Source organism: Panthera uncia, assembly GCF_023721935.1.
Source record: "Panthera uncia isolate 11264 chromosome C1 unlocalized genomic scaffold, Puncia_PCG_1.0 HiC_scaffold_3, whole genome shotgun sequence".
NCBI classification, from domain to species: domain Eukaryota; kingdom Metazoa; phylum Chordata; class Mammalia; order Carnivora; family Felidae; genus Panthera; species Panthera uncia.
This window is the reverse complement of record NW_026057584.1, coordinates 57,732,149-57,754,313: the sequence shown is the minus strand read 5'-3', so window position 1 is coordinate 57,754,313 and position 22,165 is coordinate 57,732,149. Positions and strand designations below refer to the sequence as shown.

At 38.4% G+C, this 22,165-nt stretch overlaps 1 protein-coding gene across 1 annotated transcript in view; it reads right to left on the bottom strand.

The window, feature by feature from the left end:
• The window catches only part of CHN1 (chimerin 1), a 201,471-nt gene that overhangs the window by 135,323 nt on the left and 43,983 nt on the right, over positions 1-22,165 (bottom strand). The window contains exons 3-4 of the mRNA XM_049616020.1: positions 18,655-18,693; positions 15,694-15,749 (exon numbers count right to left, since the gene is read on the bottom strand). Coding sequence (XP_049471977.1) covers positions 15,694-15,749; positions 18,655-18,693 — 95 coding nt within the window. The remainder of the gene's footprint in view (positions 1-15,693; positions 15,750-18,654; positions 18,694-22,165) is intronic.

The window sequence follows — 22,165 nt, the reverse complement described above, 5'->3', positions numbered from 1 at the left end:
CCGGTCTGCGCCGGCGCGAGGTGGGGGGGCGGAGGGTCGGGGGGGGGGGGGGGGGTCCTGCTTGGGATTCTCCCAAGCAGGCTCTAGGCTGTCAGCACAGACCCCAAAGCAGAACTCCATCCCACGAACTCTGAGATCCTGACCTGACTGAGCCAAAATCAAGAGCTGGACGTTTAACTAACTGAGCCACCCAGCCTCCCCAGAACTTTTCTACTGTTAATCTCTCTTTCATCAGTTCGATTTGTTGCCCCCAGGCATTGAACCTAAGAGGATAAAGGAGAAGTTTTTCATTCCCTACAACAGCATTTAGATTTTTGCTGATGTCTAAGATGTCAATACTTAGGTGGTGAGCTGGAATTGTCTCTTCAAACTCATAGGATAGCATTACTCTGATACATAATCAAATAAAAAAGGGTTAGTAATATAAGTAATGATTATTAATGATCCCAACTGATTTACTTTCAAATACATCAAACTGGGAATCTAAATGTCATATGCAATAATAGAAATGTATTTATATGCTTATACAAACATTTGTATAAGCATAAGCTTCTAAGTTTCTAAAAAAATAATTAAAAAAAATAAAGTTCATAATAGTAGTTGAGGGACTTTTTACAGTCTGACATCAATATGACTAAGTAAGACCTGATTTTAAATTAGTACTTATGTTGAATTATTTGCTTTGCTTTCTCTAATTTTCTGTTTAGTTAACATTTTTTTCATGATACCATATCATGGGTAGGAAAAATGGCAAACAAGGGGAACAAAAAAGATTCCAACTAAAAATAAAAGATGTTCATAAAATGCTTTGTAGCTTGGCTGTCATACCTCAGAGACAGAAAGTTTTAGATTAATCTACCATTATTAAATATGACATAAAGTGCAAAGTACAAGAATTCAATAAATAGTAGGTGCCATTTTACAATATTTGAAACATCAATGGAATTTGTTACATTAACATTTACTGTAGTTTTGTAACTAATGAACTATTTTTTCTTTTTTTAATGATTATTTTTTAATATACAGTGTTATATGGGGCGCCTGGGTGGCGCAGTCGGTTAAGCGTCCAACTTCAGCCAGGTCACGATCTCGCGGTCCATGAGTTCGAGCCCCGCGTCAAGCTCTGGGCTGATGGCTCGGAGCCTGGAGCCTGTTTCCGATTCTGTGTCTCCCTCTCTCTCTGCCCCTCCCCCGTTCATGCTCTGTCTCTCTCTGTCCCAAAAATAAATAAAAAACATTGAAAAAAAAATTAAAAAAAAAATATACAGTGTTACATATTTTCTTTACATATATATACATATATATACGTATACATATATATACGTATATATATATATACAGATATATACATATAGATATATATGTATACGTATATATACATATAATTTGAGAGAGAGAGAGAGAGAGAGAGAGGGAGGGAGAGAAAATCTTAAGCAGGCTCCACACACAGTGCGGAGCCACATGGAGGGCTTGATCCCATGACCCTGAGATCATGACCTGAGTTGAAATCAAGATTTGGATGCTCAACTGACTGAGCCACCCAGCCACCAAGAACTATTTTCTTCATATGTAAAACATTTTAATCAAATTCACCAATCACACTCTTTCAAATTAAAGAAGTCTTATTTCTTATCTTATTTTCCACAAAAATAAGAAGAGCTTGTTTAATATATGTTTCTTGCTCTCCAAAGGAAATCTGGAAACTGTAGAAATAAACACTAAAAGCATTATAAATGTTAATTCCCCCCCCCTCCTCCCCTACAACGTTATAGACTGACCTTTCAGATTAGTTTTTTTCACTAAGGCAACTTTATCCCATGACTATAAATCAGAACAGTTGTTCCCCCACCCACAAATTTTTCTAATTTAAATTCAAATTTAAAGAACATGTAATTCTGAAGGCAATGTCACGAGAACAGTGAAGCAGAAAATTCAGAAAATTTCCAAAATGTTTAATCCTGCTCTTTTCTAACAGTGGTATTGACCTGGTTAGAAGTTACAGAAAATCATTATCTCTTTCTTGTTCCCACTGTAAAAATAGTACTTGGAGGCAGGTACTTTAAACCTAGTCTGGAAGTCTATATGAGGCTTGTAAAAGTTAGGGTATACATATATGAAATTGTAAGAAATAACAGAACCCTGGCCAAATATTTACTATTTTTTTCAGGCAGCAGCCTAGAGTATATATGTAAAGTCTACACACAAAGTACAAATGTTTACAAGTGTCAAGATTTTGTTTTGCATTGTTTTTCAAAGTGGCTCAGTTGTTTAGAGACATAGAAGAGGGGAAAAGGGAGAAAAATACACATTTGGTATTTGTTTCCTACAATGGTAGATTCCGAATTAGTAAGTCACTCAGTACTCTAACTTTGGATCTATTTTAGTTTCCTGTATTAGTCAGGCAGGAGGAAAGGGAGAAGGAAGTGAGAGGAAGAACAGGAGGAGGAATTTTACAACCGCTCAAGGACAATCAAAGACTAGAAATGGAGGGGCGCCTGGGTGGCTCGGTGAGTTAAGCATCCAACTTTGTCTCAGGTCATGATCTCGCAGTTCATGGGTTCGAGTCCCACATCAGGCTCTGTGCTGATGGCTCAGAGCCTGGAGCCTGCTTCAGATTCTGTTTCTCCTTCTTTCTCTGCCCCTCCCCCACTTATTCTCTCTCTCTCCCCCCCCCCCAAATAAATAAACAAAAATATACACACATACATACATACATACATACATACAAGACTGGAACTGGATAACCCGGAAGGATGTGCTACATGTAAACAACGCACAGTTTTCCACTGAAGTACAATTTTTTTTCACTACATTTTCTAAATTACTAGGTTTTTTGGACTGCACTTTATACCACAGAAAATATCAACATGGGTAATAGTTAAGCTTCAACAAGCCATAATAATTTAAACTTACAACAACTTAAAAAAAAAAAAAAAAACAGTGCCAGCATAGTGGAGGAGTAAGTACACATCAAATAACTACATGGCTGGAAATGACTTCTAGGGAAGAAGTGAGAAAAAAGAGATCAGAAATGTTATAGAACTTACAAAGACTGTTTAATTTTTTATCCTCCATTAACAGTAAGATAAACTTCTAGGTACCTGCCGCCCTCCTCAATTCTGTAGCATTCTTGATGATATTTAGATCAAAGTGAAAAGTGCTAAGAATGCAGCTTCCTTTTCATTGTACTTTAGACTTAGCCAAGAAAACCACTAACCTTCAGCATGCCAAATAGGTTATTTCTCTATTTACTGTCAGATTTCACAAATTCAATGAAGAAAACGTACTTACAGGGGTTTTTTTAAAGCTCTGTAATTACTACTCAGTGACTTGCTAAACACCAGTTATTCAGCTTCCTGATATTAGTTTCTTCTTTTATTAATAGACTGAACTAAAAAAGGATAACAGATAGAAAAACAAGAAGGCTGGTCTGGTTGAAGCAGGATGGGCTAGAGAAGAAGAGACAGGGAAACAGTAGGAGGTAAGCACAAAAAAAAATAAAGTGGATGGGGAGATTATACAGGGCTTCAGAAGCCCTTGTAAGGACTTGGCTTTTACTCTGGGTGAAATGGGGAGCCACTGCACGGCTCTGAGTAGAAAAGTGACGAGATCTGACTGAAGTTCTAAAAGGAAACTTCTGTGATGAGAGCAGACTACGAGGGGAAAGATCAGTTAAGGACTATTTCAGTTACACAACTGAGAGATTACTGTATGTTGGGGCAGAATAATTTACGATGACAAATTGGCTTAAATATATACCAACTAGACACAACAGAAGTTTATTTCTTGCTTGTGTAACATCTCTAGTGGATTAGTATTCAGGTGAGGAACACCAACATCCAAGCAGCTTCCATCTTTTAGCTTTGCCACCATCTTTTTGAGATCCCCTGTTTTTATCTGAATCCAAGCAGAAAGGAACATAACACAGAGGAACTTAGATGGGAAGGTTTAACGGATCTGGCATTCAAGTTCACTTCTATTCCACAAGAGAACTGTCATATAGATGAAGATGGAGAGATTTAGTCCAACCAGGTTTCTAAAGAAAGGAAGAATGAATTTAGGTGGGTATCTAGCAGTTCTCACAGTTCATACCCAAATGGCAGCCATGGAAGTAAGTGGTAGGATTCTTGACGTATTGTGCACATATTCTGAAAATAGACCCAGTATGGTTTCCTGATTAATCATGGGTTGGTGAGAGGAGGAAAAAAAAAAAAAAAGAAAGAAAGAAGAAGAAAAAAACCTCAAGGATGATGCATGGTTTTTGATCTAAGCAACTGGAAGGAACAGCCATTAACCGACACGTGGAAAGCTTTGTTTGGTAAAGCAGGTTTGGGGAGGAGGGTAAAGTTCAGTTCTGTTTTGGATGTGTTATATTTGAGATGACATCAAGGTAGGATATAGAAGAAGCAATTGATTACGTGGTCTGGAATTTGGGGAAAGAAGACTGGACTGGGAAATGTTAAGTTTTATTAAAACCTGAAACAGCAACCTCACCAGGGAATAAATAGAGGCAGAGAAGAAATGAACACCTGAACACCTGAACACTGAAGCCAGGGAGAAGACAAACCAGGAAAGGTGACTGTGAGGGCAGGAGAAAAACCAAAAGGCTGTTGTCCTGGAAATGAAGTGAGGAGAGGGTATTGAGAGTCATCATCTGTACCACGTGCTGCTGACTGGACAAGCAGGACTGGCCATTAGATCGAGCACATTGGAACTCATTGGTGACCTTGCCTCATGCAGTTCTACTGGAGCGGTAGTGGGTTAACAGCCTGACTGAAGTGGGTTTAAGAGAAAATAGGAGGAGCAGGATTGGAAGCAGCAAGTATAGGTAACAGTTTCAAGTGTTTTCTACAAAGGGGAACAAAGAAATTGGGCAGGGCAGATGGAAAAAGTAGGGGGTCAAGACAATTCTTTAAGATGGGAGAAATAACAGGATGTTTGTGGGCTGATGTAAAAAGCAAAACACTGCTGATGATAAGAGAGGGGAGATTGCTAGGATTGAGTCCTCAAGGAGATGGGAGGAAATGGAATCGAGTGTAGCGGACAGCTTACCATGATTTAGGACAACAGGCAAGAATGCAGAACACGTGGACCCAAACCCTGACGGCTGGGTAGATGTGGCACTGAAAGTTTGTGGAAATCCTCCTCTGATTACTTCCATCAGGAATAAAGTAGGATATAAAATTATGAGCTGGGAATTAGGGGACGAAGAAGGTATTGAAGGTTTGAGGGGAAAGCATGGTATGATTACCAGTGAGCAGGAAGTATCAACTTGAGGTTCATAAATTTCTTGTGAAGCCTATTCAGCACTTCGTTTTCCTCCAGCCATATACGGTTTCTTGGAAGTACATGAGGAGTAGGCAGAAGTAGATTTTAAACAGGGTTGTGGTTTTGCCAAGCAAGTATGACATTAGAGAAGATTGCGAGAGGGAAGCAGACTGGCTCGCCATCATCTACCTAGACTTCTCTCTCATTCAGCTCCGTGACTCTCTACTCACCAGAGTCCTGTGAATTCTACCGCTTCACCTATTCCCATTCCCGCCCCTCTTGGTTATTTTCAGGAACAGTGTCGTATTATGTGCCTTCATCGCTTTCCCCTAGGATTATTGTAACCCCTCCTAAACCAGGCTTTTTGTCTCTAAAATGTCCATCTTCCTTTCCAGTCCATCTTCCACACTGCAGACAGAATGTGCTTTCTATGTCTAAGTCCAATCGCATGAACACACTTTCAACTCTCCACAGCTATCAGGATAAACTCCCAAGGTCTATGCTTGGAACACGGAAGTTTTTATTAGCGATGCTTGCTTAGCTCTGCGGTCGCATCTGCCACACTCCCACAAGAACTCTGCACTTGCCCTCAGGAACTGCACACGCGTAACCAGGCAACTGCCACCAGATCTGCCGTAATGCTGGATTCATTGCTCCATCCTCTAGCTAGACAGGAAGCTCCTTGAGGAGAGGGGACTTGCTTTATTTGCCTTGAATCTTGAAGACTTAGCAGACAGAAGCCCCTCAGAGAATACTGATTCAATGAATAAATACACACAGGCCACAAAAAGAGCTGGAGCCTCTCTAAGAGCTATAGGCATTAATATACGTATTTTTGCAAACCATGTAACAAGAGCATTATGTTGCAAAATAAAGTACGCAACAATATTCATTCATCCAGCAAACATTTATGAGCCTTTATTACGCAGAAGTCATCATAGCCAGGTGCTGAATATAATCTGCCGGGGTGAGACAGTAAGTAGAGAAATGATTACCGTCAATTTCATACTTCTATAACCAGATTTGAAGAGAGACTTTTTAAAACATGCGCTGGCAAAATGTGTATCAAATATACATCTAACCGGTGCTGTGACTACAATTAGAATACAACGCGAAATGTGTAACTTTCTCTGTATTTCTCATTACACTAACAGCACTGAACTTGAGTTTGATGCATTCTGTCCAGCCTTAGCCTGCCTTACCCATTACCCTGGAAAACACAACTGGTTGTTATAAGAAGCAGCGTCCTCAGAAATGCTGTCCAGCTCCCTGCAACACCAGCTCCAAAATGTGTCACAAAGAGCAGAGATTTGGTTTTGCGCACTTAAAAGTCGTTAACTACATTCCCACTCTTTGGCTGCCAGAAAAAATAAAAAGTGTATCCATTTTAAGACTTTGTGTTTAAGGATGCTCAAATGCCAAACTAGTTTGATTTACATCATATTAGTACAAATCAACTAAAGATACGGAAGTTCTTTGATATCTCTACTCAAATATACATATTGTGTACCTGTATAATTTATACCTGTATCTGTCTCTCTCTCTCTCTCCCCACCCCCCCCCCTACATTTACTTGAATTCAACCAGGTGCTTGACATAAAATAACAAAATCAGGGTGTCTGGGTGACTCGGTCAGTTAAGTGTCTGACTTCAGCACCTACTTCAGATCCTCTCTCTCCCTCTCTTTCTGCCCCTCCCCTGCTCGCTCGCTCACTCTCTCTCTCTCTCTCTCTCCCTCAAAAATAAACATTTTTTAAAAAATAACAAAATCACTTTACATAACTGAAAATCTCATAAGTATATATGTGATATATTTATTATAAGCTATATTTCATTGCATTATATATTTATACATTTCTACATTGATCCAGAGCTGCATACACAAACATATACACTTTACAGGTGATAAGCGATTTCTAGGGGAAATTCTGATTATGTAAGACTTTCACTTCACGTGCTAAATTCTGAATTCACTCCACTGTAAGATAAAACTGCACTCTAACAATATTATTAAGAATCATTTTCAGGCTTTTAAGTATTTGCTTAGTCTCTAAAGCATGCTTAAAATACTTAGTTGTGGACCTGGACATCTTTCCTTCAAAAAGAACTATTTATATTTAAATTTCAACATTTTTCTCCTAACAAATAGCCTTTAATAAAAAACGTTCTATATTTCAGGGCACTGGGGTGACTCAGTCGGTCAAGAGCCTGACTCTTGATTTCAGCTCAGGTCATGATATCACTGTTCGTGAGTTCGAGCACTGCATCGGGCTCGGTGCTGACAGCAAGGAGACGGCTAGGGATTCTCTCTCCCTCTCTGCCTCTTCCTACTTATGTCCTCTCTCTCTCTCTCTCTCTCTCTCTCTCTCTCTCAAAAATATTTTTTAAAATGTTCTATATTTTAACACTCATAACGGCAATTGGAAAGATCTTCTGAAATTAGAGAAAAAAGCATTACAATTTTATTTTCTGTTAAATTATGTTATTTCTTACTACCAGATATACTGTGTTTTACGAGTTCTGTCTTCAATAATTTATGATTTGTTTGAACAGTAGAATTCAGGTTTTAAAATACAGTGTTATGTGTCTTGATCTGATGAATGCTAATAGCAATTCAGCTGAGAAAGTACAGAATATGGAGCTCATCACCAGGTAAGGGCTTAGACCACAAGAGAAGGTGACAAAACATGGCTGGCAACTAAATGCGTACTCCCTCTGGGTGTGCCTAATTCCCCAGTCTCTGAATTGATAATCTGCAATACAATGCTACAGTTAGAAGAAAAGGGAAGGGAAATGTTCACGTACACATGAACAGGGTCAGTTCTCCCTCTCTTATGACTGCAGACATTTCCTTAAAGACAATGTCATTGGACCATTTTTATAGTTATAATTAGTGCCCATCGAATTTAATAACCTTTATTTAAAAGAACCATCAGTTTATCTACCGCATTAACTTTTCTCTTTTTCTCTCCACATTTCAGTGGTAATTAAATCCTGTTTCCTTTTCCCCCTTAAAAACACAGTGGCCTCTTAGTGCTTAATGTCCCAAATCCAATTCCCCAGTTAAATATTTGAGGTTGAACATCAACTGGTTACTCAGTACATTTTTATCTTTAGTGCTCATCACTCCCAAGGACCTTTAATTCTCCCACACTATTTATCATTTAATCAAGACTAAGACTGAAACTTTCTTTATCCGAGAGGTATTTTACATTAGCTCCATCTCACTGATTAACGCTTTACTTTCATTTCAAATAGATATCTAAGTTATTTGATTGTTTTACAGGAATTTAATGAGATTGAATATTGCTCAAAGTAGGTTATTAGCGTTAGTGACACACTCTTGATATCTATATTTATAAATCTAACATTACAGCAATATTGAGTGGGAATGTCATGTCTTTCAAATGAGACCATTTCTCACTATTTATTAATTGTCCGTTAGTTATCACCTGGTGAAAACAGAAAGATGTTGTTATTACAGAAATTGGTCACATACAGAAATATCACTACTGACTTGCTAATTAAATATGCATATTTTATGCATGCATAACTACCCTTTATTAAGCAAAGTTGAGTAGCTAATAGGTTATCAGTTTTGAACAATGTGTGACGGTGGTTACAGTCTGATAGAAGGGCCAGTCCACAGTAAATCCTTTTGCCCACAAAGCAGCATTCCTTGCCCACCAATTTTTAAAAAATGTTTTAAAGTGTATTTGTTTTCGAAAGAGACAGAGCATGAGCGGGAGAGGGTCAGAGAGAGAGGGAGACAAAGGATCAGAAGCAGGCTCCAGGCTCCGAGCTGTCAGCACAGAGCCCAAAGTGGGGCTCAAACTCACAAAGTGTGAGATCATGACCTGAGCCGAAGTAGGACACCGGACCGACTGAGCGACCCAGATGCTCCCCTTGCTCACCAATTTGCCCTTAGAACATGATTACTAACTTCCTGTGAAAGAAACCTAAGCAGACTGAAAACAATTTAAATAAGAAAATTTAGGGGCACCTGACTGGCTCAGTTGGTTAAGCGTCTGACGCTTGATTTCAGCTCGGGTCATGATCTCACAGTTCCTGAGTTCAGGCCCGACATCAGGCTCTGTGTGGGCTAACAGTGTGGAGCCTGCTCAGGATTCTCTTTCTCCCTCTCTCTCTGCCCCTCCCCTGCTCACACACACACTCTCTCTCAAAATAAATAAATAAAACATTTAAAAAAAAAAAAGAAAGAAATTCATCTTTAAAAGAAAACGGGAAAATTTAAGTAAGAAAATCTCAATTGTATCCCTTGTTTTCCGGTACTTATATGCCTTCCTTTAACCAACAGTATAGAATATGACTCTCTTGTTTTTCAGGGCATGGCAGGATTTTGTCAACTACGTCACAAAACTAAATCGAGGGAAATTATTTTCAGAGACTCTAAGAGCCATCCAATCTCCTAGCATTCTATGTCGTCTCTTTGTATCAAGGTGGATCATCAGAAGGCTACAGTTTAGCCCTTTAACAATTAGCTTCAGTAATTTGTTGCTCCTTAATGTTATGCCAGCTGCTATAAGAAACGATCATACACCTACTTTTGCTGTAAGACCGTAGCTGCTCAATGTAAGTAACATCAATAAATGTATTTCATTTAGTAAGCTACATAATTTTTTAAAAGAATTTAGTTCAGGTAAAAACTGGATCTTAGTAGCCTTTCTGATCCTTAAGAATTGCGTACTTTATTACTGTGATTCCCTTTTCACACAATTTTATTGATCCTTAATCAGCACTGCAATCAACCGGCATATATGTGTTTTTTATTTTCCTCAACTTTTCTTTCTGAATTCCTTTTCTTATGTCTTCATTTAGGTGGCCTCAAATTCTGAGAAAGGCAAAGTACAGATATTTCTCAATAAAGATAACTGCGTTAATAACACTTCCAGACTTTTCACAGAACTACTGCCAATATCTTACTTTCTCTTAAAAGTTTAAAAAGTTGTGTCTTGCCAGAGTATAACAAAATGAAACATTTTACTAGATAGCATTTATAAAAAATGTCCACTACTGGGGCGCCTGGGTGGCTCAGTCAGTTAAGCGGCCGACTTCGGCTCAGGTCATGATTTCGCGGTCCATGGGTTCGAGCCCCGCGTCGGGGTCTGTGCTGACAGCTCAGAGCCTGGAGCCTGTTTCGGATTCTGTGTCTCCCTCTCTCTCTGACCCTCCCCCATTCATGCTCTCTCTCTGTCTCAAAAATAAACGTTAAAAAATTAAAAAAAAAATGTTCACTACATATAAAATTATTTCATCATGCTTGATCATGGCACAGTAGCAATAAAATGCAATCATCAAGCACTACCCCCTACACACAGACGTGCAGACTGGATGCCTACAAATACTTAAATTGCAGCAGGACACTTAAAAGATAATCCCATGAAATCCCTGACTAATTTGATAAATTAATTTTATGACTATATGCTTTCAGGGCTGTTCAATGTTTAGCCAGTTTTCACAATAACAGAATCCATTTCACATGTTTTTAAACAATGGAGAAGCCATTCTTTTTAATAGTATATCATCTGAGAAAGTTGTTAGGATTCCCTCTTGCCTAATATATAGTTCATATTCAAATTTCTCTAATTATTCCCAAAACGTGCAGCCTTAAATAGAGAGAGAGTTCTCTGTCTCTACGACCCTCTCAAGGTAGACATACTGCATACGTGGTCATATCTCTTTAGTCTCCTTCATTTTAGAATGTTCCCACCACTGTTATTTCTTTTATGAAAAGGACATTTGCAGGACCGATGTCTTATAGAATGCACACACTTTGGATCTGATTCATACTTCACAAACAGATTTAAGTGAAGCATTTTTGGCGTAAGTACTATCTAGATGGTATTGTGTTTGCCTCATTACATCACATCCAGAGACACGTCAGTTTGTCCCAATACAGGTAATGCTAAAGTTGATCATGTAGATAAGGGTGAGCGTGCCAGATCCCTCCACTATAAAAATATATCTTTCTCCTTGCAATGCATAAATAATTAGTAGGGTGATGCCTTAAAACCATGTAAACATTCTCTTCACCTACAGTCTTTTTACTCAATGGTTTTAATGTCCAGTGATGATCCTTGCTTGACTCAATTATCAGCACAATCATTATCACTCCTTCTACATGTTTAGCTATGTTTCTGCTGTAAAGGACTTTATACTCCGTCCCTCTGTTGTTGTTTTTTCTTTGTTTTGGGGTAGTTTTTTTGGTAAGCATCATTATGCACCAACAGATTATCTTTTCTGTGTTATCTGCGATAACCCTTCAAGTGGGCTCCTAGGGTCTTTTGACATGTCCCCATCCGTTTGAGTTCTTCTTGCTTTCCGATATAAAAGGTTCTAAGAAGTCATTGCCCCATGTTCTGGAATCAGGAATTCTTGTAAGGAACACTGGCTCCTTTCAGTAGGAGATAGTACTTGGAAACCAAATTTGGGCACCAAGTATGTTTACTCTTACGAGGGCATCACTGCTTCTAAGCCCTTTCCACGGACTGCGATAGAAAATATACTTTTAAAAATCTGTGAATTCACATTTATGCCTCCAACTCGAATTCAAAGCTCCATATTTATATCTCCCACGAACACTGGCTCCCCAAAATCTAATATAGTTACTCATTTGTTCTATCCTGTATCACACACAAAATAATTTCAGAATTACCACACAAAGTGCTACTGACAACAACAAATTGCTAAGTATAAAGATCTCTTTGCAGGTTATGATTCTTAGTACATTTCCCTCTAAGTTTGTATGGTCAGAATAATGTTTATAAGCTATGTAAATTAATTTTGGGGTGAGGATGCTATGAATTTGTTAGGTTCATTTGTTTCTATTTGTATTCAATTTTAGGGTTTGCTTTTTAAATCATTTTTTACTTAATTCTGTTGTTTGGATATGTGAAATATTTGCATAGTTCAAAAGTTGCAACTATATAAAAACATCATCAGAGAGGTCTGACTTCCATCCTTATCCTCCCCACTCTGCCCCCCCGCAGCCCCACCCCTGCCCCACTCCTTACAGATAACTATTTCACCGGTCTCTGGGTTAATCCTTCCCGTGTTTCTCTTTTGCACAAAACGCTTAACTTTCTTCCTATTTTTCCCTTTTTTACTACTAAAAAGGGACCATAATTACCATACAGGCACACCTCATTTTATTGTGCACTTGACAGACACTGGGGATTTCACAAGTTGAAGGTTTGTGGGAACCCTGCATCCAACAAGGCTGTTCATGCCATTTTTCCAACAGCATTTTCTCACTTTGTGTCTCTGTGTCACAATTTGGTAACTCTCACAATATTTCCAACTTTTTCACTATTATTATGTTTGTCATGGTGATCTGTAATCAAGGATCTCTGATGTTAGCATCATCATTGTTTTGGGACACCACAAACCTCACCCACGTAAGACAGCAAACTTCATCCCTACATGTTGTGTGTGTTCTGACTTCTCCACCAACTGGGCATTCCCCATCTCTTTCCTACTCCTTGGGTCTATTCCCTGAGACACAACAGGATAGAAAGTAGGCCAATGAATAACCCTACGGTGGCCTCTAAATGTCCAAGGGAAAGAGTCACACATCTCTCACTTTAAATCAAAAGCTAGAAACAATTAGGCTTAGTGAGAAAGGCACGTCAAAAGCTGAGAGAGGCCAAAAGCTAGGCCTCTTATCCCAGTTAGCCAAGCTGTGAATGTAAAAGAAAAGTTCTTGAAGGAAATTAAAAGACCTACTCCAGTGAACACATGAATGATAAGAAAGCAATAATGGAGAAAGTTCTGGTCTGGATAGAAGATCAAACGAGCTACCACATTCTCTTAAGTCAAAGCCTAATTCAGAGCAAAGCCCTAACTTTCTTCAATTCTATAAAGGCTGAGAGAGGTGCGGAAGCTGCGGGAAAAAAGTTGGAAGCTGGCAGAAGTGGGTTCATGAGCTTTAAGGAAAGAAGCCGTCTCTGTAAGATAAAAGTACAAGGTGAAGCAGTGAGTGCTGACGTGGAAGCTGTAGCAAGTTATCCAGAAGATAAAGCTAATGAATGAAGGTGGCTACACTAAACAACAGATTTTCAGTAAAGATGAAACAGCCTCATATTAGAAGAAGACGTCATCTAGAACTGTGAGAGAGGAGAAGTCATTGCCTGGTTTCAAAGATTCAAAAATCAAGCTGACTCTTGTTAGGGGCTAATGCAGCTGGAGACTTTACGTTGAAGCCCATGCTCACTGACCATTCTGAAAATCCTAGGGCCCTTAAGAATTCTGCTCATTCTACTCTGCCTACGCTCTATAAATGGAACAATAAAGTCTGGATGACAGCATGTCTGATTTACTGATTATTTTAAGCCCACTGTTGAGACCTACTGCCCAGAAAAAAAAGATTCCTTTCAAAATATTACTGCTCAGTGATCATGTACTTGGTCACCCAAGAGCTCTGATGGAGATGTACAATAAGAATGATGATGTTTTCATGCCTGCTAACACAATATCCATTCTGTAACCCATGGGTCAAGGAGTAATTTTGATTTTCAAGCCTTATTACTTAAGAAATACATTTCATAAGGCTATAGCTACCATAGATAGTGATTCCTCTATAGATCTGGGCAAAGTAAACTGAAAACCGTCAGGAAAGGATTCACATTCCACATGTCACAAAGAACACTCACGATTCATGGGAGGAGGTCAAAATACCAACATTAACAGGAATTTGGAAGAAGTTGATTCCAACTTTCATGGGTGACTTTGAGGGGTTCAAGACTTCAGTGGAGAAAGCAACCACAGATGTGGTGGACACAGCTGAAGAACCAGAATTAGAAGGAGAGCCTAAAGATATGACCGAATTGCTGAAATCTCATGATAAGACAGGGGAGTTGCTTCTTGTACATGAGGAAAGAAAGCGGTTTCCTGCGATGGAATCTACTCCCGATAAAAATGGCATGAACACTGTTGAAACGACAAGGATTTAGAATATGACCTAAACTTAGTTGACAAAGTGGCAGCAGGGTTTGAGAGGATTGACTCTTGATTTTCAAAGAAGTTCTGCTTCTTTCAAATGCTCCTCAACAGCATTACATGCTACAAACCGTGCGTGAAAGGAAGAGTTCATCAATGTGGCAAATTTCATTGTTGTCTTATTTTAAGAAACTGTCACAGCCACCCCAGCCTTCACCAGCCACAACTGATCAACTGCAGCCATCAGTATTGAGGCATGAACCTCCACCAGCGAAAAGATTACAACTCACTGAAAGCTTACATGACAGCATTTTTAGCAATGAAGTATTTTTAAATTCATGTGTGTAAATTGTTTTTAGACATAATGCTATTGCATGCTTAAAAGACTATAGTATAGTGTAAACATAACTTTTATATGTACAAAAAAACAAAAAAATTCATTTGACTCTCTTTATTGCAATATTGGCTTTATTGCAGTGGGTCTAGCCAAATCTACAATATCTCCAAGGTATGTCTGCGTATACACTTTCTATCTGGAAATCATTCTGTATCGGCTCACAGAAACTTCCTTATTCCTTTTAATATCACAGTTTATTCACAGTCTCCTATGGACTGATATTTAGGTTTTTTTCCTAATATTCTGCTATTACAAATAATCCTCTAATAAAAAACTTTGGGTGTATATAATTCCATATTTGTACAGGTAATTCATCAGGGTAAATCACTAGAAATTGGGACTGGTAGGTAAATGCAGGTATCGATTTGTCAGATACCACAAAATTCTCATAAAATGTAACACTTCACATTCCCATCAGCAATATATGAGAGTGTTTGTTTCTTCACAGACTTACCAACTAAGCATAGTCTAATCTTTTGAACTTTTGCCAATCTAAAAAGGTGGAAATGGTCTCTCTGTGTATTTTAATTTGCATTTCTCTTATTGTTTGTGAAGTTGAACATCTTTTCAGTACTGAAAATACGGTGATAAGTACCGTTCATGTCCTCTGCTCATTTTCAAAACCACAATATAAATCTTTCTTTTAATGGAAAAGTTACTTCAATAATGCCTTCAAACTTTATTGAAGAATGTGTGACTTAACCGAGAAGAATACTAACATCACTTGAAACTGCACTGTCACTTTTTAATGGACTATTTGGAGTATAGAATGTGACAGTGCAACTGAGGAGAACGTTAAGAAAGATGCATTCAAGTACAACTTTATGAAGCTAACTAACATAACTGGCCAATCCCACAAATAACCATGCCACGGGAGGAAGGTGAAAGTTTGGTAAACAGATGACCGAGAGACATTTTGGTTTTTTGTTGGTTTGTGCTGGTTGTGTTTTTTTCAGATTTTAATTTAAATTCTAGTTAGTTAATATAGAGTGGAATATTGGTTTCAGGAGTAGAAGACAGTGATTCATCACTTGAGAGACACGTTCTTATAACAGTCGCATCACACCCACCTCATTAGTACAGGTAATTCTTCGAGGATGAGGGGCTTCCTGCTGCAGCTGATATACTGTAAAGACAGAAAGTAAATCATTCCACATCAGCTCACAGATATCTTCCTCGTTCTTTTTGGTGTTATAGGTTGTTCAGTTAACCTATGTCTCTCCTATGGCAGACACTTAGGTTTTTTCTAATATTCTGCTATGACAAACAATTCTAAATTGCCCTTATGTAGAAAGCATAAATATATTAGGAATCACAAACTGGCTGCTTTTTACAGAAAACTGTGGTACAGTTCTATTTGTTATTAAATTAAAATCTGTTAAGAGCAACACGAAGAAAATAAAACAAACTAAACTTAGTGAAAGCCCAAAGGCAAGCATAAATAGAAAAATCATAATCCACACAAATGTCTTTTTACCTTGTAACAAATTAGTACTGGGTATTTGGCTGTGTTCTCCAAAATCTGGCCCTTTATTTTCCTGAATTCTTGGTGGTTGTATTACATAAGGCACGTCTCTAATAGAAGCAAATAATGGTTATATATGTGTATATTTTTTAATTTTTTAATGTTTGTTTATTTTTGAGACAGAGAGAGACAGAGCATGAGCAGAGGAGGGGCAGAGAAAGGAGACACAGAATCCGAAGCAGGCTCCAGGCTCTGAGCTGTCAGCACAGAGCCCGACGAGGGGCTCAAACTCACAGACCAAGAGATCATGACCTGAGCCGAAGCTGGACGCTTAACTGACTGAGCCACCCAGGCGCCCCAATGATTATCGATTTTTGAAGCACATTATTACATGTCAAACTTGAAACTAAAATTAGGATTATGGTAGAAGTAACAGATGTGTTTTTCTCCCCTATTTATATTGCAAACATCTATCTTCAAAGATAATCTCCCCTAAAAACAAAATTTCTGAGCCAAAGTTACCACTTCTTCAAATAGAGTAAATGCAGCAAAAGAAGGAATTCAGATACTGAAATAATTTGCCAAGGAAAGGATAATTTTCAGAGTATCTGAAAATGAATCAGTGAAAATTACACCAATACCACGACATTCTAGCCTCACTTCCGGTTGATTTGTAATGAAGAAAGAATGAGAATAGAACACGGTGGTCATCAGAGAAAGTATGTTTATGTATATCTAAGTTTATCTCTGGGAGGGAATTTTTCTTCTCTTTCTACATATATAATCGCATATTATTGAATTTAAGCGTGCTTGGGTGGCTCAGTTGGTTAAGCCTCTGACTTTGGCTCAGGTCATGTCCGACTTGGGCTCCGGTCATGATCTCACAGCTTTTGAGTTCGAGCCTCGTGTCAGGTTCTGTGCTGACTGCTCAGAGCCTGGAGTCTGCTTCGGATTCTTTGCCTCCCTCTCTCTCTGCCCCTCCCCCCACTTACACTCTTTGTTTCTCTCTCAAAAATAAATAAACATTAAAAAATTTTTTGTAATAAATAATAAAAATCCTCAACTTAGACTTCTTGCTAGTTCTATTTTCCTATTGGTTCATATTTGTAAAGTTTTAGAATTATCCTGCGGGGAGCTCAGGCATTGAGGTTACTAAAAAAAAAACCAAAAAACAAAAAACTGAAACTCAGTAGCAGAATTGTCTCCAAAAATAAAAATAAAAAAAGAAATATGCCATTTTTTTAAAATGATGGCTACTAGGAGACATTTAGAGATACAGAAATACAAACTGCCTATACTACATTTAGTGATCAATATTCTTCAGAGGAAAAAAAATCATCACCATGATTCCATAACAGTGTGAGGCTTCATAGATGCTCTTACATAAAAAATGTGCAAGGTACAAGTCAGAACAAAGAGAACAAAGGTAAACTGAAAACCAGAAAATGCAGACAAGAATTTTAAATAGGTTTTTAGCCAATGATATTGCGAGACAAATTTTTAAGAAGAACATTAGTCATTTTTATACATTCTTTGAACTATACTTCCCATAAACAAAAAAGGCACAGGCAGGGGTGGGGAAAAAGTCTCTATGGCAATATTTCTAGAGATTATTCATATTTTGCTTACTATAAGTAGCCCAAAGTAGCAACCTGCTGAAATAAAACTATCTGTTGTTCTGGGAACACAAAACCAAGAATCTGAATAGCTGATCCTGCAGGCGGCAAATTTCGGCAACTTACAAATATCAAAACTTAGGATAACTCAACACTTACAAAGGTGTTGATAATGTATGTCTAAAGTACAGGTTTCTCAGGTTGCTTATGCAACTCCATACATAAACAAAAACTTACAGTAATGGCGTCAGCAGTAGTGTATTCATGGATTTCTTTTTAAGGCTACTTTGATTGTATTAATCCCATTTCCACTTTTAAAAAATCTGAAATATCTTTTACTTGAAGAAACAATATTCTCAAAGACAAGGAAGGGGTAATAAAGGGCAAAGAGCCTAGACTCTTTTGAAAAGATTTTTATTCTAATGCAAAGTTTAAAGAGCAAAATAGAATTCAAAGGTCTCTCATATGCAGGAAAGCAATTCCTAAAACAAAACAAAACAAAACAAAACAAAACAAAACCACTTTTGCCTGTTTTCATCCATTCATTCTATGAAGACAGCCTCCTGACTTATCATTTATATAGCCCATAGTTCTTTTCCATATAAAGAATTAGGATCTGAGAATAATTAGATTGCTTGAATTCTCAGTTAGCTTCTCTTTTCATTAGTTTTTATCAGCCAATGTCAACAAGTGGCCTCAAGTTCAATATGGAATTTCATGCAAGCTCAGAGAGATGAGATGCATTCCAGACATGCAAACCATAGACAGACCTTATGGAAACACTCCTGTTTTCCCACAATTACTACCTCTACGCTGTTCCCAAACCCTGCTATAAATTAATTTTTCAATAATGTGTACAAAATGAATCTTCATACCTAATGATTTTAATATTTCTATATCACTTATAAAGCACTATAACCCACCCAATTTAAAATTATTTGCATACTTACAGTAAGATTTCCAAACAGGAGGTCTATATTCATCTGTATCTGGAAGAATAAACACCAAGTTAACATTACTGAATATTTATATCTTAATCACATATGGTTAATATACATTAAATTAAGTTATATTAATATATACTTAATATATGTTTGTTGATGTCTTTGTGTTCTAGGAATCGTGTTAAGACTCTAAAGGACATTCAGAGGCTTTTTAGTCTTGATCTTTATTTTCTTGGGAGTACAGTTTCACAAAGATGTTCAAAGAAAGTGACTGTATTTATTCAACTGTTTAGCACATAAAAACACCAAGGTTAATTTTTACAGCATGCACTCATTTCTCACAGTCACTGATAGTCAATAAAGTCTTTGTATCTTTGGGCTTAATTCTACAATTAAGGGATTCTCAGATCCCTGAAATTATTGGAATTTTTTCTTTTTCAGTCAAATTCACCAGATAACAGTTTTAATCCTCATAAGTGTATCTCCCCATCGTATCTGGAGGATTCCAGTGTAACTGGTTTTACTAACTTCAGGAGAGAAGAGCAGCAAGGTACTTAGTGTCTTCATATATCATGAACAATCAAAACCAGGAAAGGAGAAACACTTCAGTGGAGGAGAGTATCCAGGGAGCCACAAAGACCATGAGGTGAACATCTGCTTCTCAAGTCCATTTCCCCTCACTCTGCTTGAATGAGGGTTTAGGCGACAGTGTAAAAGAGGATGTGGAAAGAGATGGAAATAAAAACACGTGCGGGAGATGGGGAGAGTTAGAAAAAGGAGAGGTACCAGTGTGGTCTGGCATCCCATCAGTAAAGCACAGCTCAGTAATAATTTTGCTGGTCAAAAGCTCTGCCTGCAATACCATGTAGCTAAATCGGCTGACACAGCGTCTCGGCGTGGGAATACGTGGTCAGCTACCTCACCTGGTTCTGCTACCACCCGACATGAACCCATTAAGGAATCTGGCCCAAAAAATCCTGGTCTCCACGGAGGTAAGTAAATTTACGAAAAGTTTATGGAGAAGGCTGAATCTAGCATATGTAGGTCAAGTAAAAATGATCATAGACTCAAAACATTCCCCTCAACCTTTAAAATGGCAACACTTCACTTATGTTATCGTAAACCACACAAATATTTGGAGTCAGAGGGCTACAGCAAGACTATTAACGATAGGCATAAGAACACACAAAGGAAATTCTAAGTCATGTAGAAATTGCTTGGCACCCAGGAGTGTTCAAATATATTTTTTAATGAACAAATAAAAGATGACATGAATAAATGAGTAACGAAGTAAAGCAGCAAATACAGTTGCTTCTCGTTATTTCAAGTTCTATTCTACAGAGTCACCTTGAACACTCAATTAGTGAATACTGAACCACTGTTCCTTGGGGAAAACACAAAGTTAGGTTCCTATATGCCTCTGGTCACAACATTCTCATCAACCTATGAATACATAACCTTGTTTATTTGTTTCTGTTTAAAGACACCTTATTTAATAAATATTGTGATTCATTAGCACTGAACTCACAGCCAACAGCTGTATACTGTAACTCATGCCTCAGTGAAACTTATCCAACACATGTATCTTCTCCGTAAGATGCATCACAGCCTTCTTGAGCTTCGGAACCTCAGAAAGCACTACATCACTGTGTGTGGGGGCATTAAACAGAGAGGACAAGGGGAGCTCCACATTTTGTCCTTCTCCTGGTCCTGGCTGTACATGCTTCTTCCCTTGGCTGATTACAATTTGTACCTTTCCCTGTAATAAATCCTGACTGTGAGTGAGTTCTAGGAGTCCTTCTAGTTAATTATCAAACCTGAGGGGGTGTCAGAATTAAGGAAGCCTTTGGGACTGTGCCCTCTAACTTTGTAGTTAGCCCTAATTCCTCACAAACGCTGTACAAAGCCTGTATCCAAGCAGTGATAGATAGCCTTCTGCAGGTTGCTTTGACTTTGGAGAAGGTGAGAAAGAGGCTAATTCTCAAAATCCTGCCTCTGGAGAATTGTGTATCCAGTCCTAGATAAGACTTTCTTAGGGAAACATCAACTTTTACCTAAAGCTGTGTGGCTTTAGGAAATTCACTACCTCTCTGTATCTTATTCTTTATCTATAAAATGGAATAATATCATCATCTGAAATGGGAATAGTGACAATACAGGTTTCTTGTGAGGATCAAATTAGGTGTCATACATAAAGCACCCTGCGCTTAGGAGAGCTTTAGTAAATGAGTACCCTCTTCTGCCCTCACCAAAAGTGAATTTAAAAACATAATGATGTTACCATATTAGCCTCAGGCCACTGCCAATGATTTCAGCTGTGCGTTCTCTTCTTATTATTTTGTTCTTCCCTGTATACCTACTATATTACAGAAGGCATTATTATTCAAGATGCTACAGATCACAATTATGTGGCCAAATAAAATGAGCATTTAGCAAATAACCAAGAAATAGTGGGAGAAAAGTTTGAGTTTCCTTTAATATTAAAACAATTCTAATGATTTAGTGACTTTTAACAGTGAAGTTTGGGGTTGTTTGAATTTTTTTAAGGTCTATTCATTTTTGAGAGAGCGAGACAAAGCGCCAGCGGGGGAGGGGCAAAGAGAAAGGGAGTCACAGAATCTGAAGCAGGCTGCAGGTTCTGAGCTGTCAGCACAGAGCCCAATGCGGGACTTGAACTCGTGAACGGGTTGAGATCATGACCTGAGCCAAAGTCAGACGCTTAACCGACTGAACCACCCAGGCACCCCTTGAGTGAAGTTTGGGTTTTAAAAGTCTTTTCCTAGCCATGTATTTTTCTGCTGATGGGAGTGTCAACTGGCACAACCTCTCTGGAGAGCAATTAGCAATACTTATCCTAAGCCTTTCAAAGTGTTTAACAGGCACCTGTTATGACAGAGCTCAAATAAGATGCTCTTTGAAGGAAAACCCTTAAAAATTATGACAATCTTTCTAATGCTCAGGGAGCCTTAGGTCACCTTGGTCTTTTTGTTGACCAAGTTAGGCAACGGGCAGGCACCACTGTCCTCAGAATCAGGGGAAAGCAGCCCATGGAGGGGGCATGGCTAGATGACTTAGAGAAACAAGCCCCAACCTCTTAGTGGGCAGAGTTAGTTGCTAGAGTTGGGGAGACGGATTTTTCTAGGACGCTAAGTCCTTCTGGAAGGGAAGAAACATCACTCCAATCTTTGATTCCTCAGATTCAAAGTTAAGGAATTCTGCTCCAGAAGAAACTCATAATCCAAACCAAGTTCCACTGGCAGGAAAAGGCAGAGACACTCCTGAAGTAAAATGACCTTGAAAATGGATTAACTGAACCGGTGATCTGGGGCCACACAAAAGTGCTTATGGGTTTATTGGGGAGGACAGATTCTGACCCAGCATGAGACTGATGCACGAAGCATCCTCATCCTCCCTGGTACACTGAAATCACTGAGTATAAGAGCATGAACTAGCAAACTGCAATCCGGACCTCCAAGTGGGGTCACTACTGTGATCGTAGCAGGATTCTCGCACAGAG